Here is a 25624-nt window from a genome sequence, read left to right on the forward strand (position 1 = left end):
GAACCCCAAATGTGAGATAAGAGGGAGAAGAGTTTTTCCTGATACTAGCAGTTTTCCTTGGCAGTGTCAAGTGTCCTCTTGGGACTGGTTATAATTAATTCGTACGTAGTAATACTAGCCTACCTGGTTGAGTGATTTTCCCCAGAAACATTCAGCTCCATGCTGGGATGCTCCAGATATAGTTTTCTCAGATGAATAGGGGGGCTTGGGAATTGAGATATTTCCAAGAGAAAAATTATAGTGATGTTTCATAGAACTAAGATGTGGAAGATTAAGGATAGGAGGGTATTAAGGGATTGGAAGTGGTAGAGTTGGTCAGTGGATGACAAATCTTGATGAAATTAAATAATTATCCCAGTAAAAACATGTTGGCGAGCTGTGAGATTTCGATCAAAAAGTAGACTGAAATTTGAAATTTTGTAGTTTTGGAAGTAGTGAACATTTCTGATGAAAAGGGAGTGGATGAGAAGGCAGAATGTAGGGGAAAGTTCGTGAGAGATGAGGAAGCCATGAAACTGAGAGATGGCATCAGACAGCTCATGCAAATGGATGTTGAAATCAGTGAGCAGAATGACAGGAATTGAGATAAAAAAAAAACAACACCAAGTGCTAAAGTCTTCGGTACATGGAAAATGACCAAGCAGTTGACAGATGACAACAGATGATAAAGCCAGATGGCATAGGCCTCAAAGGAGTAGAGGATTTTTTTTACAACATGGTTGGGAGAGAATAATTATCTGGAAGCAGCATTGGAGAAGCAGACGCCACCTCCCCGTGAGCCTATAGAATGAGCAACATGAGCATACTGCAGGGGAGGCTGTGTTCTCACTGACCAGCAGATTTCAGTTAAGGTGAGGAGGAAGTGAAAACACTCTGAGAAACTATTTGAAAATAATCTAGGAGTTGCTAATAGTGTAGCTTTTAGGGAATAAAAGAACCAGAGGGCTTTTTAAAAATATAATCGAAACCAGATCTTCCACTTGGAAGGGACAAAGTACTGCTAAAACCACTGTCCTACATAATTTACCTTTCCCATCATGTTGCCATCATACTGGGTTTAGGGGGTGCTGTATCTTCTTTACCAGTCTCACCAGAGTGTAGTCTCGTAAATCTTAATTCTCCCATAACACACCAGAGATCACACTGGAATCTATTCATCTATTTCTCTCTTCTTTCCATCTCTTCTTCTTCCTTTCCCTCCATCCCCCCTTCCCTAATTTTTTTTTTCTTTCTTTAAATCAACCATTCATTCAGTGAGACTTTCAAAGTCCAGAAGGAAATAGATATCAAGTAACATGCAACAAGATGTTGCTTATAAAGAATTTACTCATCAACTCCTGAATTCTTTACAGGGAGGCCTACCTACCTAGTTCTTTTAAGATCTGTTCCCTAACTCTTTATAATACTTTCAAGAACTTTTAGAGATTAAAGTGTCCAAACCCAAGAGAGGAGATCCAAAGAAAGATAGATGCTCCCTCATCCCCTCTGTAAGACCTGCTTAACAAGTTCCAGTTTTCATTCTGAAGGCCTATCTCTTCCCCTGATTGACAGCAGGCAGGGATGCCCAATTATTTTAGGGAAAACCTATCCGCTAGGACAACTATATCTGAATCTGAAGCCTAACCAGGATTCTAAACCTAATATCCATATCCGCACACAGAAACTGGAGATCAAGTTATTATATAGAAAATGGCATCTGTCATATTGAGACCTTTTATTCCAACTAATCATTAATGGCTGTTTTATAGCATAATTGCAAATATTTTACTGTAATTTTATTTTATAGAATGATTTGCCAACTGTATTCCAAATGTTTTCAAAATTAAATACAAGGCACTAGAAAACATGGTATTCCTACCATGTAAGGCATGCCTCTGCCTAACATACGAGGATTTTAACATGAGTTTTCAACCACAAAAGCCTGTTTTTTAAAAGTTATACTAGTGGTAAATTAAGTGGAAGGGGCAATAAAAATAATGCAGACTTGGCGCTGAGTAAATTAAAGTTTTCAATCTAATAACATAGCCTGAATTAGATTTCTCTTAAGGCACTGCACATCTGCCAAAATTCGCACATGTAAAAATGACTAGCAGAACAATAACAAATTAATTATTCCTCAAAATTAAAAAAAAAATTAAATGAACTATATTACTTGTAGCCTGCTAAAGATAGTGGGAGATTTTTTAAATTGTCAATGGCTGTATAATACAGGAGTCCTTGAGAAAATTAAAAAAAATAATAATCACAAGAATCTGGTGGGGATTCTGAGGAGAAACAGGAAAGCAAAAGAACTGGAAAGAAAGAGGAGGTAAAATACTTTCTTCACATTTCCACAACAAATGGTACTTATGGTATCAGGTCACAAACTGAGCTATAATTTCAGCAATAAGGATGATGAACATAAGTAAAATTTGAGAGTACCAGATAACCTACTGGTCCTCCACAAAGTCATTTGGTACATCAGGCAAGGAAGAGATGAGTTTGCTTAAGGATGATCTCAATGCTCAAGATCATTGACAACTTGGAAACTGAGATACATGTAATCTCTGGCTCATATAACATTTCTCCAATAAGATTAATTAATCCAATATAATTCATATTAACTGATATCTATCACTTTCCAGGCAAATGATTGTAGATACATAGACAAAAAATGTTTGACCCTCAAGGAGCCTTGAATCGAGTGGAAGACATACCAGCAAATTCAATCAGCACATTATGAAAATTGATATAATCACAATGGCAGTATGCCAAAGGTTTAATGGAATACAAGAGGAGTGCCTAAGGGAAGTAGAAGGGGAGAGGTCAATAGCAGAGAAGGCTTCTCACATATATAATTTTTGATCATATTCTTGAAAGAGAAATAGGACTTTGCTAGGCAAAAATGAGTAGAAGACATTTTAGGTAGAGAAAACAACATATGTACAGGCAAAAAAATATAAAACAATATGGCCTTGCCACCTTGCCTCACGATTTAGTCAGGAAACAAAAGGCACACTTGAAAGGTTAACTGAAAAGTATTTAATGAAGTGACTATTTCCAGAAATGTGGACATAGTCAAAGCACCAACAAAGGATGGTGAAGCATTCAGGGATAGCAACAATGGGAAGCCATTAACCACCTGGCCAGAAGGGGCAAGAAAAGAGACTGAGATCGCCAGAACCTGGCGACAGCCATAGCTAACAGGAACTTTGACCCACAGGAAAGAAACACAACCACTGTCAAGTCACAGCCTGGGATAGGTAAATACCTACCTATCCTCTCTTCCCTTCAGTCTCCAGCAGGTGACTCCCATTGGCTCAACCCCACTGTAATCCAGAGGACAGGAAGTTTGGGAAAGCTTTCTGTAAAGGTCAGCTTCCTGAGGCCCAGAGAGTAGAGCCTAGATCTGGAGAGGCAAACAATCAATAGCGCACCTCATATTCATATCCCATGTCCAAAAAATTTCCTGTTTCTCGCATAGGTATAGCATAGGACTATAGCTGTAATTAGCATACAACAAGTTCACTGATAGAGAGAGGGGCTTATTGAATTTTATGACAGGAAGAGATTCTTAAGGTCTGGTTTGCTATGCAACTTCTGCCCTTCACTGAATCTTTGTGTGTTTATTTTTAACTACAATGATATAATAATTATTCCCTCAGATATTTGAAACTAAAAACAAATAATTCTAAAACAGAGGGAGGTGACATACCATGTAAGTGCTTGTTTGTCTGCCTAAAAATAATGTTGTCAGTGGATGAAACTGGCTTGCATATTAGTCTCACAGAATATTTTTGTTCACTTTGGACATTTCATAGTTGATGTATAAATTCTAATTAAATCACATTAAGGCATCTTAAATTTTCACCATGGTGCCTCATTGTTTGAAAGAGAGGAATGAGAACAATTTGTCCTTTTACAACCTTTTTTTCTATTTATTTTTCAGATCAATAACTCGATCGTATTACCGCAACTCAGTTGGTGGATTTTTAGTATTTGACATTACTAACCGACGATCTTTTGAACATGTGAAAGATTGGCTAGAAGAAGCAAAAATGCACGTACAGCCATTTCAGATTGTATTTCTGCTAGTGGGACATAAATGTGATTTAGCTTCACAACGTCAAGTTACAAGGGAAGAAGCTGAAAAACTGTCAGCAGACTGTGGTATGAAGTATATAGAAACCTCAGCAAAAGATGCTACAAATGTTGAGGAATCCTTCACGATCTTGACAAGAGACATATATGAACTTATTAAAAGGGGGGAAATTTGTATTCAGGATGGCTGGGAAGGAGTTAAAAGTGGTTTTGTTCCAAATACTGTGCATTCTTCTGAGGAAGCTGTGAAGCCCAGGAAAGAGTGCTTCTGCTGACTTCTGACATGCCAGAGGACTAACAATAACAGATTGGGTGTCATTTCAGGATAAATACCAATATTAAGAAAAGAATGATTCAATGAAAGCATTAAAAAAAAGTGATCTGTATTAACACCATTTGTTAGGTATTGGATTCACAGCACTATACTTGTTACACTACAAGATTGAGTATTTTGCTAAAATATCAGGCAAAGCAGACAACTTTTTCTTGAAATTGGAGTGTCTACACAATTACCCCAATTCTCACTTTGTTATCATATCCCTGACCTTAATGGCTGAATACGTCAATATTACTCATTTTTCTTGACAGTTTGAAATGGGTTTTTGTGCGTACATAGTCTGATTGAAAAGATTTCACCAGAAATTACATTCTCTTGAGTTAATTTATTAATGTTGACTAATAAAGTGGATTTAGAAGTGCACTGTCTACTTACAAATTAAACAATCTCAGAGGTATCAGCTAGGACTAAAATAGCAGTTCCTTGTTTAAGGCACCAGGTTTTTGACCATTCTCTAAAACATTTATCCTCCCTTAATTTTGCCTGAGTGTAAGAAAATAAGTTTTATACTTATTTTTGTTCTCTGATTTATTGCTTCTAAAATTTTTGTTATGTGAAGCTATCTAAGGATCCAAGCAAAATATTTTATTGCAAATATTTGTAAAAATTAAAGGACCATTCATCAGCAAATGTTTTGATGTAGTATACTGTCCTAATTTAGACAAAAAATAAACAAATTTATTTATATACTGACATTTTCAAAAAAGTAAATGCAATTTACCTTGAACTATTGTCAAAATTATCAATATAGGTAAATATAGAATGTTTTAATAATAGCTTTTTTGTCCAAATAAGTTTCCAAATTTCCCCATTTCCAATACAAGAAAAGTATAAGATTTTTCTGGACAAGGAAAACGGCTAGATGTTGATATATTTATTTAGCATTCAAGTTGTATTTTACAATCTTGTCACTAAAAATAAAGAAAAATTAATGAGTTAAAGGTTCTAAAATGACTTTTGAGGTTTCTGATTTTCAAGTTATTGGTTAAATTCCCTTCTTGGAAGGAACATTTTGATGACGATGTCAAATATTTTACAACATACATTTCTATTCTGTTCGGTAAACCATTCCTAATCACACAGGGGCACCTTTTGGAAACATGAGTTTTTTTATTGTTAAACCATAGTAGCTTCATTTTGTTTGAAAACCAAAGTGGTCTGGTAGAAGAATATTTAAGAAGAAATCAGAAAATCTGGGTTCTTAGCTTGCCTTTGCTGTACCAGTGTTTGTACATGAGTAAGTCACTTAACCTCGCTAAGCATCAGTTTTCTCATCTGTAAAATGAGGTTAATAACCCCATTCATTGTGTTTAATGCAATTATGATAATCAAGTGAATCATGTGAAAAAGCTTTGTAAATAGAGAAAGCAAGCATACAAATCTGAGATTGGTACCAGCTGCTCATGGGCATATTATATTTACAATGGATGGGAATTTGTTTTTCTCATGTTCTTTCTGTGCATTCCCACATTCTGCAGAGGAATCAGAAGATACAGGTTCTCATGGACCTGGGGGAATTCTTGGTTTGATGTATACCCTCTTAACCTGAAAACGCTGCTCCTCTAAAGTGGAATTGATAGGGAAATTCCAGGAGACAGAATTCAATCAAAAGTCATGTTTAAATGTAGTTTTTGTGCATCTTTGAAATAGATATTTAATTATATTTTTAAATACTTGTACATTTTCTAGGTTCATGTAAGTATTTTTAATAGTGCTTATGAAGAGAATATAAATTATAACATCACTATACATTTTTTAAATACTCGTCAACATTTTCTTGATATCCTTAGGTTAACTTCACTTGAGTGAGTTCAAACTATAATTGACAAAATAAGAAAATACCTATTCCCCTAAAATGTGAAGTAATCTATTTTCACTGTTAAAACTTAAAATCTTATATTACAATTTTCCATCAATCCAAAATGGCATAAACTCAAAAACTGAATCTCTAACTGCAGTTTAAAATATATTCACTTGTGCCCCTTAATAAAGTTAAACAGCTAAAATATACAATGTGATTTAAATTTCAGTGGACACCTTTTATTAGAGTAAGACTAATATTTGGGCTAAAGGGTATGAGGTGTTCTAAGATTAAGAATACAATTAAGGAATCTGAAGAGACAAATGGGAAAGTAAGGCGCCAAAAAGTTCATACTTACTAAAGTCACGTATGACCAGAAGCAAGCCTAGAATTCTGGTTCTCCTTGCACCTTGTTCAGGATTCTTTGCATTACCAAGCTGAGTAGGTGTCTGTGTGTATGGTGAAGAAAAGGGGAAATGTGGTTTAACTAAATCCATAAAATACTAAAATTGGGTTAAATGATTTTGATGTTATAGAGGAGTTATTCGTGGTAAAACAATATTAAATTTAATGACTACAAAGAGCTGAATTCTTATACAAGATTGACAAATATCTGTATAACCTTAGCCAGATATCTGTATCCACACATATATGTATGAATACCATATATATAAACATATATAATAGCTGACCTATTTTCTTACACATTATTATAGAGAATATGGATAATAATGCCAACATAGTAAAAATATTAGCTCCAGGCAAAAACATTTTAACTAAATGTCTCAGAAGTCAGATATACTTGAATCAGATATAATTGAAATTATTTAAATTTAAAATTTTTAAACTAATACATGATGTAGCTAATTACTAAATATTTTAAATAAATGTGATTTAAAAAAAAAAACAATCCAATCTTATAATAAACTGTCCCTGACAGAAATTGCTCATCTTGAGTTCCATTAACACTTTCAGTGCTTATGGTGATGTGATGGTTCCTTAAATGATAAGCTTAAGCCAAAATGATTATGTAATCAAAGTGCTTTCAAATACATAATAGTAACAAACAAGATTTCTTGAGCCTGGAAACCTGAGAATTTATTCTAGTTTTCCAAAAGCCTCAAAGTACTCCATGACTTTTTATGTGGCAACCAAAGCAGTCTTTATTATTAAGTTAACTTTATCAATCTATTTATCCAATTTACATCATTAAAAAAACAAATCTATGGATTAATAAAGTAATTTTAAGAGTGCTTTTGTCAGCTTTTATATTGCCTTTGGATCAACTAAGTATAAAGCTTCCACAGAGTGCACTACATTTGAATAATTTCCTTAGGTCTGACATAGTGAGAAGGATTTGAAAGACTAAAGGCCCATTTCATAAGCTAACTCATTTGTTTTCCAGTAACTGTCTGGAGAAATTTAGCTGGAAATGCAGAGGAAACATTTAACCTTTGAGAAAAAGGAAGAAAGAAAGAAAGAAAGACTATAAAGGCTTTACATTTAGATCCTACAGAATACATTGCCAACCAGAGGCTAACTCTTGGAAATTCTGCAAATAGCCATCTCTGCTTTTGAATCTGTCTAAATCCTAATGTTTTCACTAAACTTTACTGAGTAACCAATCTCCACCTGATCTTAAAATAACTAACAAACTATTCTCCTGAACTTGAATGACTTGCTGCATGACCTGGTATTTCTATAATCTTAATAACTGATGAAAGTAGACACATGGGTGATGAGCTGCGACAATCTCTATCAATCATTACACCATCTAGTTCACTTACTACACATAATCATGTTATAGAATAAATAAAGAGAAAAGAAAAAATTTTAAGATATTTTTAAAATTAGTATTCTTTATTGTTATCTCTCTCGGTAAATTTTTTGCCTTTTTTAAAATAGTGCATAAATCATTTCTTATCTATGTAACTTTCAGTGACTACTAATTGATGGTTATTATGTTGAATTAATCCTCTCAAATGTGGGTTCCATATATGTGGTTTTTAATTTACATATTACATTTCATTCCATGGAACAAACATGTTTTGCTACGATCATATCTCGCCATTTTTTTTTAGAATGAAGCCAATGGAAGAAAGATATAGTAAACTTTTTGAAATATGTTATTAGTGTTATTTTATTTAAAATGATGAATAAAAAGAATGAGAATGAGAACTGTGATTGTAACATGACTGTTATATTATCCGTCTTTAGCAAACCATCTTTAGTGGTGCTTTTAAAACAGAAGCAACTATTTAACCGCAATTAAATGCATGTGTGTATTCACAAAAAGTGCAAATAATCAATTCAAGATCTGAAATTTCTTATGTGTTACATAAAACCCTAGTAGACTGTGGGGTAGAACCCCATAACCAAATATTAATACATATGCAGCACAATTTATGAACATTCATACTAAAGACAAAATCTATAAATAACCTACATTAGTTCAGGTCAGATTTTTTGCCACCAAATGAGTTATCAAAAGAAGTTTAGGTTTTCAGAGCTTTTTGGATTTCAGAATTATAGAAAGGGGATCATGGTCATTTATTACACCTTAACAGATAATTCAGAATTTGTGACTTTTTTTCTAGTTGGTTTATCTTCGTCGTGCTTCAGTCTTGCACAGAATAGAAGCTTATTACCTTTTGAATTGAGCTATTAAATAATATGCAAAAAAAATTATAACATGTACACATATAACCAGTTACACATATAAAATATTTGCAATAGTGTTTGGCACATAGTAAACACTTTATGATAAATGCAATCTTTTCATTTTGTTTTACTTTTAGTAAAAGTATTCTATGACCACTAAGCTGCCAAGAAGCCAGTTTAAATTCCTATGATGTTCCAGAAACTAATTTTTGATAACGGCTGTCTTACTAGTTCATGGTAAATAGTCGTGACTTTTTGAAGAGGTCTGATTCTTAGAGTCAAAGAAGAATGCCTTAATTGGACAAACAGAATATGATACAACCTTGGGGATGGCTGGCGATCACCAATAGCACCTGACAAAATAGACAGGTGCTCAAAGGAGTGTAGGCCATCATGTCTCAACTGCAGAGCTGAAAACAGTTATCACCAGGAACAGTAATGCAAGTGCACAGTGTGGTAAGGACCATGGGTTGAAGGATTGGGCTTCTTAATCTATTAAATATAAAGTGATTTTCAGTAGCATTATTTTTTTAAAAGATTTTTTGATAACAGCTTGATTGATATAATTAACATACCACATAATTCACCCATTTAAGATATATAATTAAATGATTTTTTTGTATTTTTAAAGTTGTGCAACAATCACCATAATCAGTTTTAAAACATTTTTGTCACCTCGAAAAGAAATCCCCATACCCTTTAGCTATCATTCCTGATATCCCTTCCCACCCTACACCACTTGAGTCCTAAATAACTACTAATCTACTTTATATCTCCATATTTGCTTATACTGGATATTTCATATAATTAGAATCATATAATATGTGGTCTTTTGTGACTAGTGTCTTTCAATTTTTAAAGTAGTACCATCATTTTAATGAAATGTCCCCATTATGTAATAAATACTAACTCACTGTACAAAATTTGGAAAATGTAGAAAATAGAAAGACAAGGAAGAAATTACCATTGTATCTATCACCTGAAAACAATTATTTCAATATTTAACGTTTCCTCCTAGTAGTAATACAGCCATGTTGTAAAAAGAAAAAAAAAAATCTAATAATAGAGAATGTAGAAAGTGAAAGCCTCCTTTCACCCTCTTTATTCTATTCCTCTCCAAGAGAAAATCGCTGTTCACAATTTTACGTATATCCTTCATGTCTTCCTGTGTATTTATATATACGATATACACATATAATGGAGAAGGAATTACATAAATAAGGCCAGTTTATAATATTATTCTGTAACTTGCTTTTTGCGCAGAATAGAGTCTTGGAACTCTCTTCCATATTGATGTATATTTATGTTCTTTTGACAGCTTTATAAAGTGCCATAATACAGAGGTAAATATCATTTATTTAAACACTTTTAATAATAAACATTAGATTGCTTCCAATTTCTTACTACTATACAATGTTAAAATGAACATATTAGTGAGCATATTTTTGAGCAAATGTGTAATTTTGTATGGTGGATTTCTGGGTCAAGGGGCATTACATATTTTTTAGTAGGTATTGGCAATTTCCACTAAAAACTAAAATATGCTCCTACATCTTTTTATGTTTACACTTTTATATGTCATGACTTATTTATTCACAGTATGACATAGGGACTTTTTCTGAATAAATAGACCATTGTTCCAATGTCATTTCTCTCTTTCTCCAAACATTTGGATTACCATCTTTATCACAAAAGATTTACATATCTATATTTTAGCTCTATCTGTATCTATACAAAACCTGTTTCCAGACTTCAGTTCCACTAATTATTAATCTATTGTTGAGCTAATACTACACTTTCCCTTACTGAAGTTTTAAAATATGGTGTCATAAGGACTAATCCAGTTGCTATAAGCCCCTCCCGTGCTCACCAGCACCCAGACTCTGGTCTCTATATACTATTTCCCACTGAAAGGAACCAGGGCTTTTTGGTGAAATGGCTGATTCTTGGTCTGGGGTAAGAAATGAACAAATTGAACCTAAACATTTTGTCATACCAGAAAGTAAGGAAGCTATCAAAGAACACTACAGACATACCCAAAGACTTAGAAGCAAACCTGAAGAGGCCAAAACTGTGACAATATGGTCATCAAAATGAATAATAGTGGAGTGAAATAATATTAAATATTTTTAAATCTATGAGTTAAAAATGATAGTCAGAAAAAATTCATTGTATAATGAAAGGAGCTGCTCATACTTCTATTCCCTGATTCCCAGACCCATGTATTCAGTCTATAGGGGAGACTATAGCATGTAATGATCTCTGATTCTAAGCATGTACTGCATCTCGTGAGATAGAATCCCATTCTTTCAGGTTTTGTTTCCTAAGTGGCTCTGTAACTGAGTCTTCAGTAAGTTGTTTTACTTTTCAGTTAGGCCAGCTGCTTCTGGATATTGAGGTATATGGTAAGACCAAATAATGACATAAGCATGAGCCCACTGCTGCACTTCCTTTGGTGTGAAATGAGTTTCTCAGCCAGACACAATGCTGTGAAGGATGCAAGTTCAAGGATGGTAGTGCAGATAAAATCATTATGGACAGTGAAGATAAAACCATATCCAGAATATGTACCTAGTCCAGTACAAATCGCTTCCATGATGGAAAAGGTCCATTGTAATTATCCTGCAATGAGTGGCTGTTGGACCCTGTCTGAGGGATCCCTGAGACCATACCCCAGTCCAGTGATTCACTAAGATGATTCACAGAACTTAGCAGATAGTCCACTCACAGCTATGATTTATTATAGCAAAGGATACAAAGCAAAATCAGCTGAGGGAAAAAGTACATGGAACAAAGTCTGGGCACAAGCCTCCAAAAGTCCTCCCCAGGTGGAGTCCCCTCAGCAATGTGTTGTGATAACACATGTGAAATGTGGTCTACAAGGGAAGCTCATTAGAGACTCAGTGCCCAGAATTTTTATTGGGGGGCTGATGACATAGACAGCCTCTGCCAGGCACATATTCCAGACTCCTTGAATGGAAGCAGGTATTTAGCATAAATCGCAGTGTTTGTGCAAACAGCTTAGGTATAATAAACCACTCTTATCAGTTCTGGGATGGTGGGAACTCTTCTGAAATCCAAGTTCCCAGATGCCAGTCAAGAAGCAACCTTGTAAGCAGATCTTCCAAAGCATAGCAGTCAGGCCTGCTATGTTAACTACTGTCTGTAAAGTTCCCTAAGGAGTAGTAATATGCTGGGGGCTCCATGTTGGTCTTGTTTGTTGGACATTCAGTGGTAGCAGTAGCTAGATCAGCCTTGGTAAGTGGGAGCACCTGCTGTTGAGTGTAAGTGCAGAGCAGGGCAAAGGAAGTTGGATTTGATGTCAGAAGCCATTAATTGACAACTGGCAAAGCTGTGCCAATCTACTTCATACATGTTGAGGAGCAGCTCTCCCAGAAATCCAGTGGACCTCTCTTGCAGAAACCTTACAAGTACAAGGTTAGTGGAACAAAATACAAGAAATTTTTTCCGCAACTAGTCTTAAGGCCACAGCCAATACTCATCATTTACTTTCGCTAGCATCCATTCTTGATTCTCCTCACCCTCATCTAGCATTTCCACTGGTTTCATTGGCTTGTCTGGCAGTGTGCTGCAGACCCTCATCCCTGATGCGTACATCCTTTTCCCCAAATAACCTGTGACTATATTACCTTATATTAGAAAAAGGGACTTTACAGAGTCCTTCTCTCATACGTTCATATGTGATTGAGTTAAGATTGTGAGATGGGGAGGTTATCCTGGATTATCCAGGTGGGCCCAATGTAACTACAAAGGAAAGAGAGAAGAGTTGTGTTGGTGGAAGCAGAGGAGTGATGCCACTGTTGGAACAGGGCCGCATGCCAAGGAATGCAGATGGCCTCTAGAATCTGGAGAAGGTAAGGAACAGATTCTTCCCTAGAGCTTCCAGAAGGAACACAACCCTGCTGATATCTTAATTTTAGCCCATAAGACCCATTTTGGGACTTTCGTGTCCCAGAACTGTAAGATAATAAATTTATATTGTTTTAGCCACTAAGTTTGTGGTAAATTGTTATAGTAGCAATAGGAAACTAGTACACTATGCCCCTTACAGGCTGAGATCATGAACTTGTCCATTTATGATCAAATTGTATAAGAGAGTCCAACAAGACACCCAAGTTATCCACATATTTTTCTTTACCCTACTACATAACAGCATCCTTACTCTGTTCTGACAAAATTTAATTATTCTTACAAGGATGACGATGCCTCTTCTTGCCTGCTAGTCCCTTGCCATAAGATGCCAAGGTACCCAGTGCAGCCATAGCTTGTAATTAACACGATTCTTGCTATGTCATCTGGCAGGAGTCCTCCCCTCTGAAGAGTTCAGAGTTGTAGAGATGGGATAGGGAAACACAAGTTTCCCAAGTAAGTCTCTGGGAGTGATGGTAAGACCACCCCCACTTCTACCCTTTGGTTCCTGGACCCATGTGTTTTTATTGAGGACACAACACTATATACAAATCTCTGATTCAAAGGAAACTTTGCATCCTGAAGGATGGTACTGCATCCTCAAAGAGTATCTTCACGGAACAGACACTTCAGCTCTTCCTTTAATAGGCTGTTTTAATACTCTGTTGGGTCATCAGGTTCTGGGTGGTGTGATAAATGATGCAGTTAGGATCACGGTCATGCGCCCACTCCTGCACATCTTTTGATATAAGGTGGGTCCCTGGTCTGATGTGATAATATATGGCAAGCTGTACTGAGTCACGCAAGAAAAGCAAACCCATACCCAGTATATGTGTCTATTCCTGCCAGAATTAACAATTGACCTTTCTAATCTGGTCAACTTGCCAACAAGTGGCCAATTAGTCTCCTCAAAGGATGATGCTTTATCGATGATTCAGTGTTGGTTTCTTCTGCTGGTAGATTCAACATTCAACATTCAGCCTTAATAAGTGAAAGCCCATGCTGTTGGGTGTAAGCACGGCCTTCATTCCTGCCACTGTGACTTTACTCACGAGTCCATCATGCCAGAAATGGATGGCCAATGGCAGAGCTTCATTGATGCCAACTAGCAGAGTGATTTTGTGAATTTGGTTTTTCAGTGCCTCTTCTGAGGTAGAAGCTGTCATCAGCATTAACATGATAAAAGGACCTTCATATTTGGTACCCTCTCCCATACATTCATCCTCTGCCTCTATCCCAGACTTCTTTGTCCTAAGTCATACCACTTCTACACCCCTGATCAAATAACCAAGCCATTCACCACTGTGCCAATCTGAATATTCTAACTTCATTCCATCTCTTGTTCCACATAAAGTGAATGACCAGGTTGTCAAAGAAAAACCATAACTGAACAGCAGTTAAAGCAGTACAAAGCAGATTCTACTCAGGAACCACTGTAGTCGAGAAAAAGAACTGTAGAACTTTAATTCCAAATTGAATGAGGAAAAGTGAGTACTTATAGTCATGGAGCAGGGTGGGGATCAGATGATAGAAAATTGCTAAGAGAAAATATCACGGGATTCTGGCTAAACAACCTAACGAGATTCTTGGTGAAGGCAGGCCAGCATGACCAGATATCACCTGGAGGATGACAAGGAATGAGGAATTTATCAGTATCAAAAGTTGGAGATTTTGACTCAATCGACTTAGCAGGTTTCTGCTCAAAATAGGCTCTAGTACATGCCTAGGCATGGGGCCTCCTCAGGCTCAGAGACACCTGGCTAATGTTTGGTCAAGGAAAGAATCTGTGTCACAGTACACCATCCAAAGTGCTGCCTGTGGGGGAATTTTCCCCAACCACCGCCTTTCAGGGCTTTGGTGCTGCTGCTACCCACTTTTGGCCTGCACGCTCATACTGAGCAAATCATCTTGCATTCAGCCTGGTGTTTTTTTTCTTCTTCATCAGCTAGTCATAAGGCCATAGGTGTGAGCCGAGGAAAAGATGCTGGTACAATAGTGTTGGATGACATAGGGTTACAAGCTTCCCGCCTCTACTGCTTGCTTTTGCTTCTGGTCTGGCTTGTGCTCAATCCTGGATATACCACTTCTATCTTATAAAAGAGTGTTGCTGTGCTCAGCATTTCTGATGGAAACTAAATCATGAAGGACAGTTGTGGCCACATGATCACTTGGTGTTTTATAGTCGAGCTTTTCACCTCTACCAGTGCCCAGTATCATGCCAGAGGTTGTTTTAAAAAAAAAAAAACAAAAAACAAAAAACAAAACAAAACAAAAAAACAAAAAAAACACACCTAATTCTCTGCTATAGATGGAATGACTTTGATTTGGAACCCTAGGGGCTGCTTGCAATTCTCCCATTGGGTCTTGCCATAAACCCTGTCATGTATCTTTCCCACCAGTGATATGTCTAACAGTATAGGGCCTATTGATTTTTGGTCCAAGTAGCCACTTGCACCACAATCTGGGCTCCTTCCTTTTTTTTGGTCAGAGCAGTATTATCTGGTGTGGACTATATTGTCTTCAGAACCCAAGAGGCCTACCAGGATTTGCTCTTCCTTCTTCACGGTCAGAGGAGGAAGATGCAACAATTTGTTCTTTAGTTGGAATATCTCAGCATGTAACTGATCACTTAACCCTTAAGAAAATTCTACTCTTATGACAGATTCCTGAATCTTCATAGGATTTCTTTCCCACCTCTAAATTATATGTATCTTTTAAACACTTCCAGCATAAGGGCCAATCATTTATCAATTAATCAAATGATGTTATGCAGGATGTTAAGATAAACCAGATCTCTTTGGACTTTAATATGACAAAGGACAGGAGAGTTAACACAGGCCTAGGCAAAACTGTAAATTTTTTTTCCCATACCGTGTGAAAACTGTCTCTGATCCTCTTTTCTGATGTAAATAGAAAAGAACATATTCACAAAGTCAAAAGTCATATGCCATGTACCTAGGACCATGTTAATCTACTCTAGAAAAGACAGAGCATCTGGGACAATGCTAAATTTGTTAATATTGGTGCTGCAATTGGTTGAGTTTGGTAATCTACTGTCATTCTTCAAAATGTGTCTGGAGTTTTCAGGGGAAAGACTGGTTAATTAAATGGAGATCTAATGAGCATTATGACCCCTGAATTCTAACATTTTTAAGAATAGCCCTCATTTCTACCACCTCCCTCAGGATATAATATTTATTCTCCTGGCCAGGGCAGATGTGCACTTTCAGAGCCTAACACTTGCCCTTCCCCACTGTGTTAGCTTTTACTCCACAGGCTGATGACCCAGTATGCTGTTGTGTCAACTACTAGGTATGGGGTTTCCCAGGCTTAGGGGATTCAGGGAAATCTAGTGATTCAAGATCTTCTAGATGTCCTCACTCAATGTGTCAGGTTCTCATTCTTTGGCATAGAAGATCTGCCTTGTAGAAAGTTTAACTCTCTTTGGAGCTTGGCTACTCCAATGATTAAGTCTTGGGCCTGGTCCTTGGCTTTCTCTGTCCTCCTGCTTTAGGAGGTGAAAGCCTCTTCATAGGTTCTCAAGGGGAATTTCTGAATTTCACATTTAGTTTTCAAGTAGCAATTAATGCTCTCAGCTTTTCCTTATCTGTTTCTTGTGCTTAGATAACCACCCAATATCATTGTCCTTAGAGTTACTGGAGTTACTCCCATATATTTAGCTTATATTCCTCAAATGCCTTGTATATCTCACCAGCTAATGCATCCCTTTCCACCGTATATCAAACAATTCACCACTGGAGAAAGTTTGACAACCTGTGATGTGTCTTTATCATGCTAGTAGAAAATGATTCCAGATTTTCATTTTATAATGCTCTTTTATTAAAACCCTCCTGGTTACAACTGTCACAGGATAGATTTTCCAGAAAGCTGACTCTGAAACAGAGTTTGGCTGAGACGGCCAGGTCTTTATTCCCTTTTATTAATAAGACCAGAGTTCTATTAATAAATAGAATAAAAATAAATGGCCTTGGGTGAGGTGGCTTTCTGCAGCTGAGACAGTCCCTGAGGAAACTGACAGCTGAATGTCGCCTGCAGACAGCAGAGTTGGAACAGTAAGTTTTTCATACAAGGAGAATCACTGTAGGGTATCTCAGTGCCCACCAGAGAAGCTTATAAGTGAAAGAAACTTAAGGGATACATCAAGCATATGTGTTGTGTTGATAATATGATCCTGATTCAACTGTATAAAAGAATTGTGTGACAATCAGGGAAAATGGAATACTAAACAATGATAATTTAAGACATGTCAATTTTTTAGGTGTGATAATGGTTTACAGTTGTGTGGTTTTTTTTTTTTAATGAGCTCTTGCCTTTTGGAGATACACACTAAAACGTTTATAGATGAAATGATAAGCTTTCTGGGATTTGCTTCAAACTAATGGGTTAGAAGCAAGTTAGCGTATACATGGGACAAGAGTGACTACGAGCTGTTTGTATGGATAGAAGACAAAAGAATGCCCCACCCCACAAAGATGTCCCTGACCTAATCTCTAGAACCTGTGATTACATTACCTTACATGGCAAAAAGGATTTTGTTGGTGTGATTAAATTAAGGATCTTGAGATGGGAAGATTATCCTGGATTATCCAGGTGAGCCCCATATAATCACGAGAGTCCTTATAAGATTGCTTTCGTACAACGAAAATATTCTGACAATTTACTTTAGATTTAATCAATTAAGAAATTGAATTTCATGTAGAAAGCAATACTCTAAATTCTAGTATTAAAATATTATTTTCACAGTCCATTCTAATATTGTAAACTGTAAACCGTAAGGCAAGAGGGCCAATGTCAAAAAAAAAAAAGGAGAAAACCATGTAACAGTGGAATCAGAGGGAAGCAGAATCAAAGAAAGAAGATGCCATACTGCTGGCTTGGAAGGTGGAAGAAGGAACAACAAACCAAGGAATAAAGGCAGCCACTAGAAAATGGAAAAGGCAAGGAACAGATTTTTTCCCAAAACCTTCAGAAGAAATGAGGCGCTGCTAACACCTTGATTTTAGATTTCTTACCTCCAAAACGTAAAGATCTGTATTGTTTTAAGCCACTAAATCTATGGTAAGTTTTTATAGCAGCAAGAGAAATCTAATACAGTGGCATATGGGAATTTCATTGTGCTTTTTTAAATTATTTTTTTATATTCCTCCACATTTTATCTCCTAAATACATTTTTAATTGGCTTGTCAAGTTTCTGTAAAATAAAATCAGGTAAGTATTTTACCTGAATTTTCGTGAGTATACAAATTAATTTGGGGAAATCATATCAAAGATAAATATAACAGGATATCCCTGTTAGTTTAAGCCGATTCTTGTGTGTCTACTGGATAGATTCCAGGCTGTCATCTATTCTAAGAGGCAGGAGTTAAAGGGCATCTGTGGTTCTCTAGCCACCCCATTGATAACTAAGTCGCAAGTTCTATTCAGAGAGAAAAGAGAAAAAGTGACACTTGGTCTCCCTTTCAAGACACATTCAGGATAGCTTTACTACCATAACGTAAATATTTTAAGCCCTGTTTTCTCTCTTACTTTCTTTACTGGCTCATGATTAGTGTTGCTAATTATAGTTCTCCGAAATTATCAATACATTGTAGATAGCAGACTAAATGATAGAGATAAATGGAACAGAAGAACACAGAGAATTGGTCCTGAGTATTTTAAGGCATGCTCTGGAAACAAAACAAAACAAAAAAAGTAAAAGGGTTGAGGTAGAGGCTGGTAGAAGTGTTGCAGAAGCAAGACCAGCAAGAAGCCAAGCACCACTTGGAGAGTTGGAGAACTCAGGTTTATTACGCCAGCAGTCCCAGAAGTGCTAGCTCTCTGAAGATCTGGGCCCCAAGCTCATGGGTAACCTTACTTTTATAGGGCTTAACAAGCAAAGGCAATACATCTGTTATCTAGACAGAATGATCAAAGGGGAGGGTGAGTCTTTAGTTGATTTCGAGATCACTCTGCTCTTTGGCCTATGCAGCAAGCATGTCTACAGAAGCAGAACAAAGAGTTGATTACAGGGTTAGCCATTTGAGTGGAAAATCCCTCTTCAGAAGAAGTAACGAAATTTAGGTATTAATTTTATGTGCCTCATTGCCTAGATTTGTGAAGCCTGAGGATAGTTTAATTTTATAAATAGTAATTTACTAAGCAAAAATACAGCAGGACACAACTTTTGTGCTGCAACTACAAAATTGCTTTGGTATAGCAAAAATATTCTGACAATTTACTTTAGATTTAATCAATTAAGAAATTGAGTTTCATGTAGAAAGCAATACTTTAAATTCTATTACTAAAATATTATTTTCATAGTCCATACTAATTTTGTAAACTGTCTAAACTAAGAATTTTAAAATAAATTAGATAAAGCTTTTCAATGATAGTAGCTTGAATAAAAAGTATTATAGAATTTAAGATAAAATTTTAATTAGATGAAGTCTCCAAGTGATAGCATGAATAAAAATTGGCCAACAGCTGCTATTTTTTGTTTCTTCTACTTAATTAATTAGGCAAGATAAAGTTGTTTGTTTTTTCTGGTAGTGGGAAAGTGAGTAATTATTTGTGTAATTATAGATAATAAAACAAGTATTACGAGTGTGTGTGTGTGTGTGTGTGTGTGTGTGTTTATTTCTTTCCAGGTCTTTGAAATCCTCCCGCAGCCCAAAAGTCAATGTGATCTCTAATGGCAGCTCCGGCGTCGGGAGTTAGCTGATACACCCACTGGGGGAAGCTAGTGAGACCGGATCCTAACGGCTGCATTCCTGGCAGTGGTCGCTAGAGGGTACCAAAATGCAAGGTGAAGGAATCTGGAGTTAAACCTCTGCCTTCCCGTTCATGAAGTTTCTAGCTGCTGATGAATCTACTTACTGGACGTGTAAGAGAGAAAGAGTGAAATTGCCTTGCAACAAACAAGTCAAGAAGATATGCAAACAGGTCCAGCGAACATCAGAAAACCTGGAACCACCTCAGGTTTAACCATTCATTACATCGTGTGTAGAGGATTAGGGTACGACGTGAAAGTAAGGCACGGGGGATCCACAGCTGTGGACAGGGGTGGAAGAGGAACTAGAATCTAAATCTTTGGTGAGGCAACCATAGAAGAGATACAAAGAATCAGGCCCAGAAATGAAGGTTCTGCCTAACAGGACAAGCGAAATACTTCTTGAGCTTTTTGTCTGTTTTCTTTGATGCTTTTTCCTGAAACCATCCTTCACACGATAGCATTAAATCACAAATCAGAAGACTTAAATCTAGTCCCCGTTCTGTCAATCAACAATACTAAATGACATGGTGGAAGATAATTTGCCCCCAAGCATGTTCATAGGTTGCAAGTTGGTCAACCCAACAAGTTGTTTAAAATATGTTTGTTCCAGAAATCATATACCTAATCACTGTTTTTTCAAGAATTGATCATTCTAGGGCCACCCAGTATTGTTCTGCAATATTTTAAAATCTTAAACACTTTTCCTATTCAGTATATGGGAGGTTATTTTCTGTAATAGACATATAATATCATAAGTCTCATAATATTTAATTCATTCTTGTCTAGGGAACATAATGGAGATATAAGCTTCAGTCATCAGTTAACAATTGTTAAGAATAATAGTGAATAAGTGAATAGGTGACTATTCATCAGTTTCTTTGAGATTATCCTCAAACTAGTTATTAAAATTTGTTCCCCAGAATTCTCAGGACTTCAGATAAGCCTGTGTATCTCCCTGAGTGTCCTGCCTCCTCCAATAAGGGTCAAGAGAATTCCCAAGAACTCTGTGGATTTGAATGAAGTAGGAGAGGGCCCCTCCTCAGCTTCTATACTTTCAACAGCAGCAGAGAAGAGGGTCTGTGTGTTTCTGGTAAGACCCCCACCCCTCCCTAGTTCTAACATGCCCCCAATACCTACCCTTCAGGACCAATCTCTTTATGCCTTTAGCTTTATGTCAATCTCCGTAAGAAGCCCCAACACCCTCATCTGGTATACCTTGTCACTTACCCCTTTCTGATTCCATCTCCCATTTCCCCAACCTCCAAGCTTCTGGACAGACAGCAAAATCCTATGTATCCTCAAACAGTTCTCTCAATGGTTCCTTTACTTCCTTATTCTAAGTGGAAGTTGATTCTCCCCTGAAGTCACTGCTTTTCCTGCATCTCTCATGAGATGGCTAATGTACCACTGGGCCTGGAGTTCATGTGATGGTCTTCTTTGTTCCCCACTGCTACTTCCGAATCATCCTTTTCCCCTCTTCCCTGGAAGCACTCGACTTTGAGTCTGGTGTCAAAGGACTATCCATTAACCTTCCTTTTCATAATCTTGTACTGACCCCCAGATCCTTAATTTTGATCCTGACTCACTATTATTCTCTCCAACATGACTCCTGTCATAATTCTTAGTGATTTCATTATTCACATAGATTTTTAATACCCTGGTGTTTTAATAAGGTTTCTCATGAAAGTAGACCCTGAAACAAGGACTTGGGATACAAGCTTTTTTGGGGGAGGGGGACATAACTCGGGAAGCAGGAACCAGGGTGCAAGGAGGGTAAGATAGGGAAGGAGGAAAAACATCAAGGTTGCTACCATGAACAAAAGAAACGAGTCCACTGAAACCCCTGGGAAACATCCTGAGTGCCCCACGGAATTGTTTGCCAGAGGACCAGAGGCTGAGGCACTTATTCACTGGCTTCTGGCCCTACTGGTTAAGGGTTGTTCTCTGAAACATTATCTTCCCCATACTTTGCTGTACTTGCCTGTGAACCTAGCAGGCTCCTGAGCCTTCAAAAAAAAAGAAAAGAAAAGAAAAAAAAAACCCTGAGGTAAAGAAGAGTGGTAACCTTTACATATGGGACATTCAGGGGGAGTTTTGAAGCGTCTACCATAGCTGCTGCTGAAATCAGAAATATGTCAAGGGGCTATGATTAGGACATCAAAAGCTTCTGGAATGCCTGCCTTCTCAGTCCCCTGACCTCTTTTCCAGGATTGCTGTTCTTCACCTTACCTTAATTACTCTCACTGGTCATAGCTTAGCCCTTGTCATCACCAACAATTGCAACCACTAACAGCCTAAGCTCAGTTTCACCCTCCAGCCCCCTCCTTCTATCTTTCCAACTCGGCCCCTCTGGTATCTTGATTCTAACAATCCTAGACTCACTCAGGCATAGTGTTTTGATCCTATCTTTTCACTGTTCTTCACTCACTAGATTCAGCTTTACTCCCATGGTCAATCATTATACTCTCTTATATATATAGTCAACTCACTGCAACATCCTCCCTCAGCAAAACCCCAACCTTAGTTATAGCCTATTCTGTACCTGTTCAGTGCCTGCATGTGTCTAAATGTGGCTTTAGAACCGAACAGTTTCTGCCTCTCATGAGCTGAGAACTTGGGCACCTTACTTAACCTTGCTATGTTGTAGTTTCCTTAGCTATGCCAAGGAAACTATGTCTCAACTAAAATTTAGGGCCACTGCCTTCATTTGGGTCCTTGGGGCTGCCTAGGAATCATAATGCATTTCCTCTGTCCTTTCACCCTCCCGACATCATAGATAATAATTTCCTACTTCCTACCTTCTTTTCTTCTCACTCCTTAAACCTCGCAACATCTGCTGTTGAAGACATTTACAAGAAAGTGATTATGCAATTTGTATAAATTGGGCTGTGGGAGTTTCACTCCTGACCTGGTGCCATGAAAATCTTAAGATGGTTCTCTTTGGTTTCACTCAGTTGCTAGTGGGGCTTTCACTTCCTTACTTACCCCTCCCCCAGCCACCCATCTTGTCCAGGGGCTCACTTTCTGGAGGCGAGAGCGTTTTGGATCACGGGAGAGGGGGATCATCCAAATAGAGTAGTTTCATGGGCTGAGCATAGCCTTAAGGTATTGGTTCCAGTTAGGGTTAGGCTTGGGGTGGGCTCCCATAAGTCTTCCTGGTGCCAGGCAGTGGTGTAGTCTTCTGAGGCAGGCTCTTTTTCTCCATGTGGTATACAGAGATCTGGGAGGTCCCAACAGTCATCCTTCATCACCTCTTGAGGCTGTTTCTGTCCTTCTTCCCTCTTCCATTCCAAAATCTTGTAAACACTTGGTGCTCCATTTAGTTTTTTACCAATTCTCTAATCGATATGTAATTTTTCGATGAAACTTTATTATCTTTACATGTAAAAAAGCTTTTTGTTTGCTTCCTACAAATCAAAAACTTTGACTTTATAGCTATTGTATTAATCCCAAACATCTTGGAGGCAAGGGATACATTACAGCCTGCTGGTAATTGTTTGCATTTCTACAAGAAAGTGTGAAAAAAGTAAGCACGACCATATTTTTCAGTAATTTATATCACATAGCTGAGAGAAAAAAGATGTTAAAGAGTATAAGTAGTATGCCATCATTTGTGAGGGGAGTAAAAAAGAATACCTACATGAATGTTTATATAGGCACAGAATGTCCCAGGGATTCATAAGAAACTTTTAACCACTGTTGTCTCTGAGAAGAAAGAATGGGTACCTGGGGGACTGCAGAAGGGAGCCTATTTTAAAAAAAAAATCTCCCCCCAACATTTAATTATAAAAATTTCAAACATAAAGACAAGCTGAAAGATTTTACCCAGAAAAATCTAGAATATCCACCACTTAGATTCTGTAATTAACATTTGACTTTACTTTGTCAACTTTTCTATGCAATCATTCCATCTCATTTTTTGATACATTTCAAAGTAAATTGTAAGCATAACTTCACTTACCTCTAAATTCTTTAGCATGAATATCATTAACTAAATTTCAAATTTGTTCACTGTTTTTCTGTTGAATGATATGCAAAAATCTTAAGGGTACACAGCTGTTTTGACAAATGCATATGCCTGAATAACCTAAATGCCTACAATATAGAACATTACATTACCCCAGAAAGGAGAATGAAGCTTACTTTTAACTGCATTCCTTGTAGCACCTTCTGAATTTTGTATGGTGAGCCTGTGTTCTCTATTTTAAAATAAATGAAATATTTAAGCATTTTAAATATTTAAACAGTGTTATAATGATAGGCGCTAGAATCTAAATTGGATGAAGAAGAAAGTGAAAACAGGAGGGAATGATAGATATCGAGGAAGGGGGCGGGCAAAATAATGGAAAACTCATTGAAGTCAGACTTATAGCAATAGTGTTGCCAGAACGAGTTAGGAGAATGGAATGTCTTGTTAGACAGTAGGATGTGTGAAATTGAGTTTTCGAAAGAAGCCAGAAGGTTCAGAGTGTGACCATAGAATGATGGCAATTAGGTTATTAATCTCTCTCCCTACTATATGTCCTCAAGTGCACATTGCAGTATTTATCACAATTCCAAATAAGTAATATTTGATTTGTGTAACTATGCTTAATATCTGGCTCCCTTATTATACTATAAGCTCCAAAAGGGCAGGGTTCTCTGTCTCATTAATTCTTGTATTTCCAGTGCCTTGTACATACAGGCATACCTTGGAGATTTCATGGGTTCAATTCCAGACCACTGCAATAAAGCAAGTCGTAATCCTTTTGCCAATGGAGGGTCTTACCTTCAATTTGTAAAAATGCAACAAGCGTGAAGTGCGATTAACTGAAGAGCAATAAAACTAGGTATGCCTGTAGTAGGTACTCAAACCTACTTAATTGAATTCTTTAAGTAGTATTAAATACTTAATTGAATTCTTTATGTAGGGTCATTAATTGGTTTACTCAATTAATATATCACAGCTTCTCACCTAACTTTTTTTAAAGAACATAAAGCTGATTATAATTTAATCTAGAGTCTTACAATTTAAAATAAGCAGTAGAGCTGGACTAGGGTTGAAGATAACCCAGTTTCGTGGGAAAAGGGAACTATAATTAGATAAAGTTTATTCTGGACTAGGCCTTTTCTCTGATCAAGTTGGCCAGATAACCTCTCTGAGCCTCATTTTTCTCATCTGTAGGACAAAGATGACCTCTAAGAGTCATCCATGTGTAAATTTCTGCAAGGACATACAGGCATAGGAGCTCTGAATCCTTGTTTTACCACTTAACTCATTGTTTAATAGTGGATTGCTCTGCACTAAGTCATTTGTAAAATGGAGACACCTAGATAGCATGATTGCTGTATTGATTCAGCAACATATTACAAAAGCTTCTGAATTACCCTTCTACTTCTATTCACTACACAGCAATCAGAGTTAAAATGGGAGTGTGACCATGCTACTACTGTTTAAAAGCCTGCAATAATTTCCCATCTCACTCAGAACAAAAGCATCTTTACAGTGGTCTGCAAGGCCCTATTCAATATTCTGATCTCCTTACTCTCTCTGCCCAGAACACACCAACCTTTTCACTGTTCCTCTGACACCCTGGGCAACCTGCCACCTGTGCATCCCCTGAGAGGATCATCTCTCATGTATGAAATGGCCTTCTTCCTTACCTCCTTCAAGTCTTTGCTCAAATGTCATCTTCTCAGTGAGGCCTACTTGGATCACCATATTTAAAATTTCAAACTTCATCCCCCCTTTGCTGCTTTATTTTACTCCATAGCTCTTATTTCTAAAAAATTATGAATGAATACTATTAGCAAACATGCATAATACATAATACAATATCAAGTATATGGTAGGTTCTACATACAAATTGTATTCTCTTTCCTTGGCCAGTGGTTTGTGGTCTGAAGGTATAAAGATTGGAGGCTTATGGCTTAGGATCTTCCAGGATAATGCGTCTTCAAGAAATCTCAGATTAATATCCACTGCCTGAACAATCTTTTATAGATTATTTCAGTGCCAGACACTCTTGAACGGAAATATTAACATTTTGTGCATTCATTCATT

General features: G+C 37.0%; 1 protein-coding gene across 1 annotated transcript in view; it reads left to right on the forward strand.

Annotated features, from left to right (window-relative positions):
* RAB39A (RAB39A, member RAS oncogene family) overlaps nucleotides 1-8396 on the forward strand; it is a 30900-nt gene extending 22504 nt beyond the window's left edge. Inside the window, exon 2 of the mRNA XM_039883159.1 lies at nucleotides 3929-8396. Within this exon, the coding sequence (XP_039739093.1) occupies nucleotides 3929-4355 (427 nt within the window). The 3' untranslated portion in view covers nucleotides 4356-8396. The remainder of the gene's footprint in view (nucleotides 1-3928) is intronic.
* Nucleotides 8397-25624: the final 17228 nt, after the last annotated feature.

Source organism: Pteropus medius, unplaced genomic scaffold (assembly GCF_902729225.1).
Source record: "Pteropus medius unplaced genomic scaffold, Ma_sr-lr_union100, whole genome shotgun sequence".
Lineage (NCBI taxonomy): Eukaryota > Metazoa > Chordata > Mammalia > Chiroptera > Pteropodidae > Pteropus > Pteropus medius.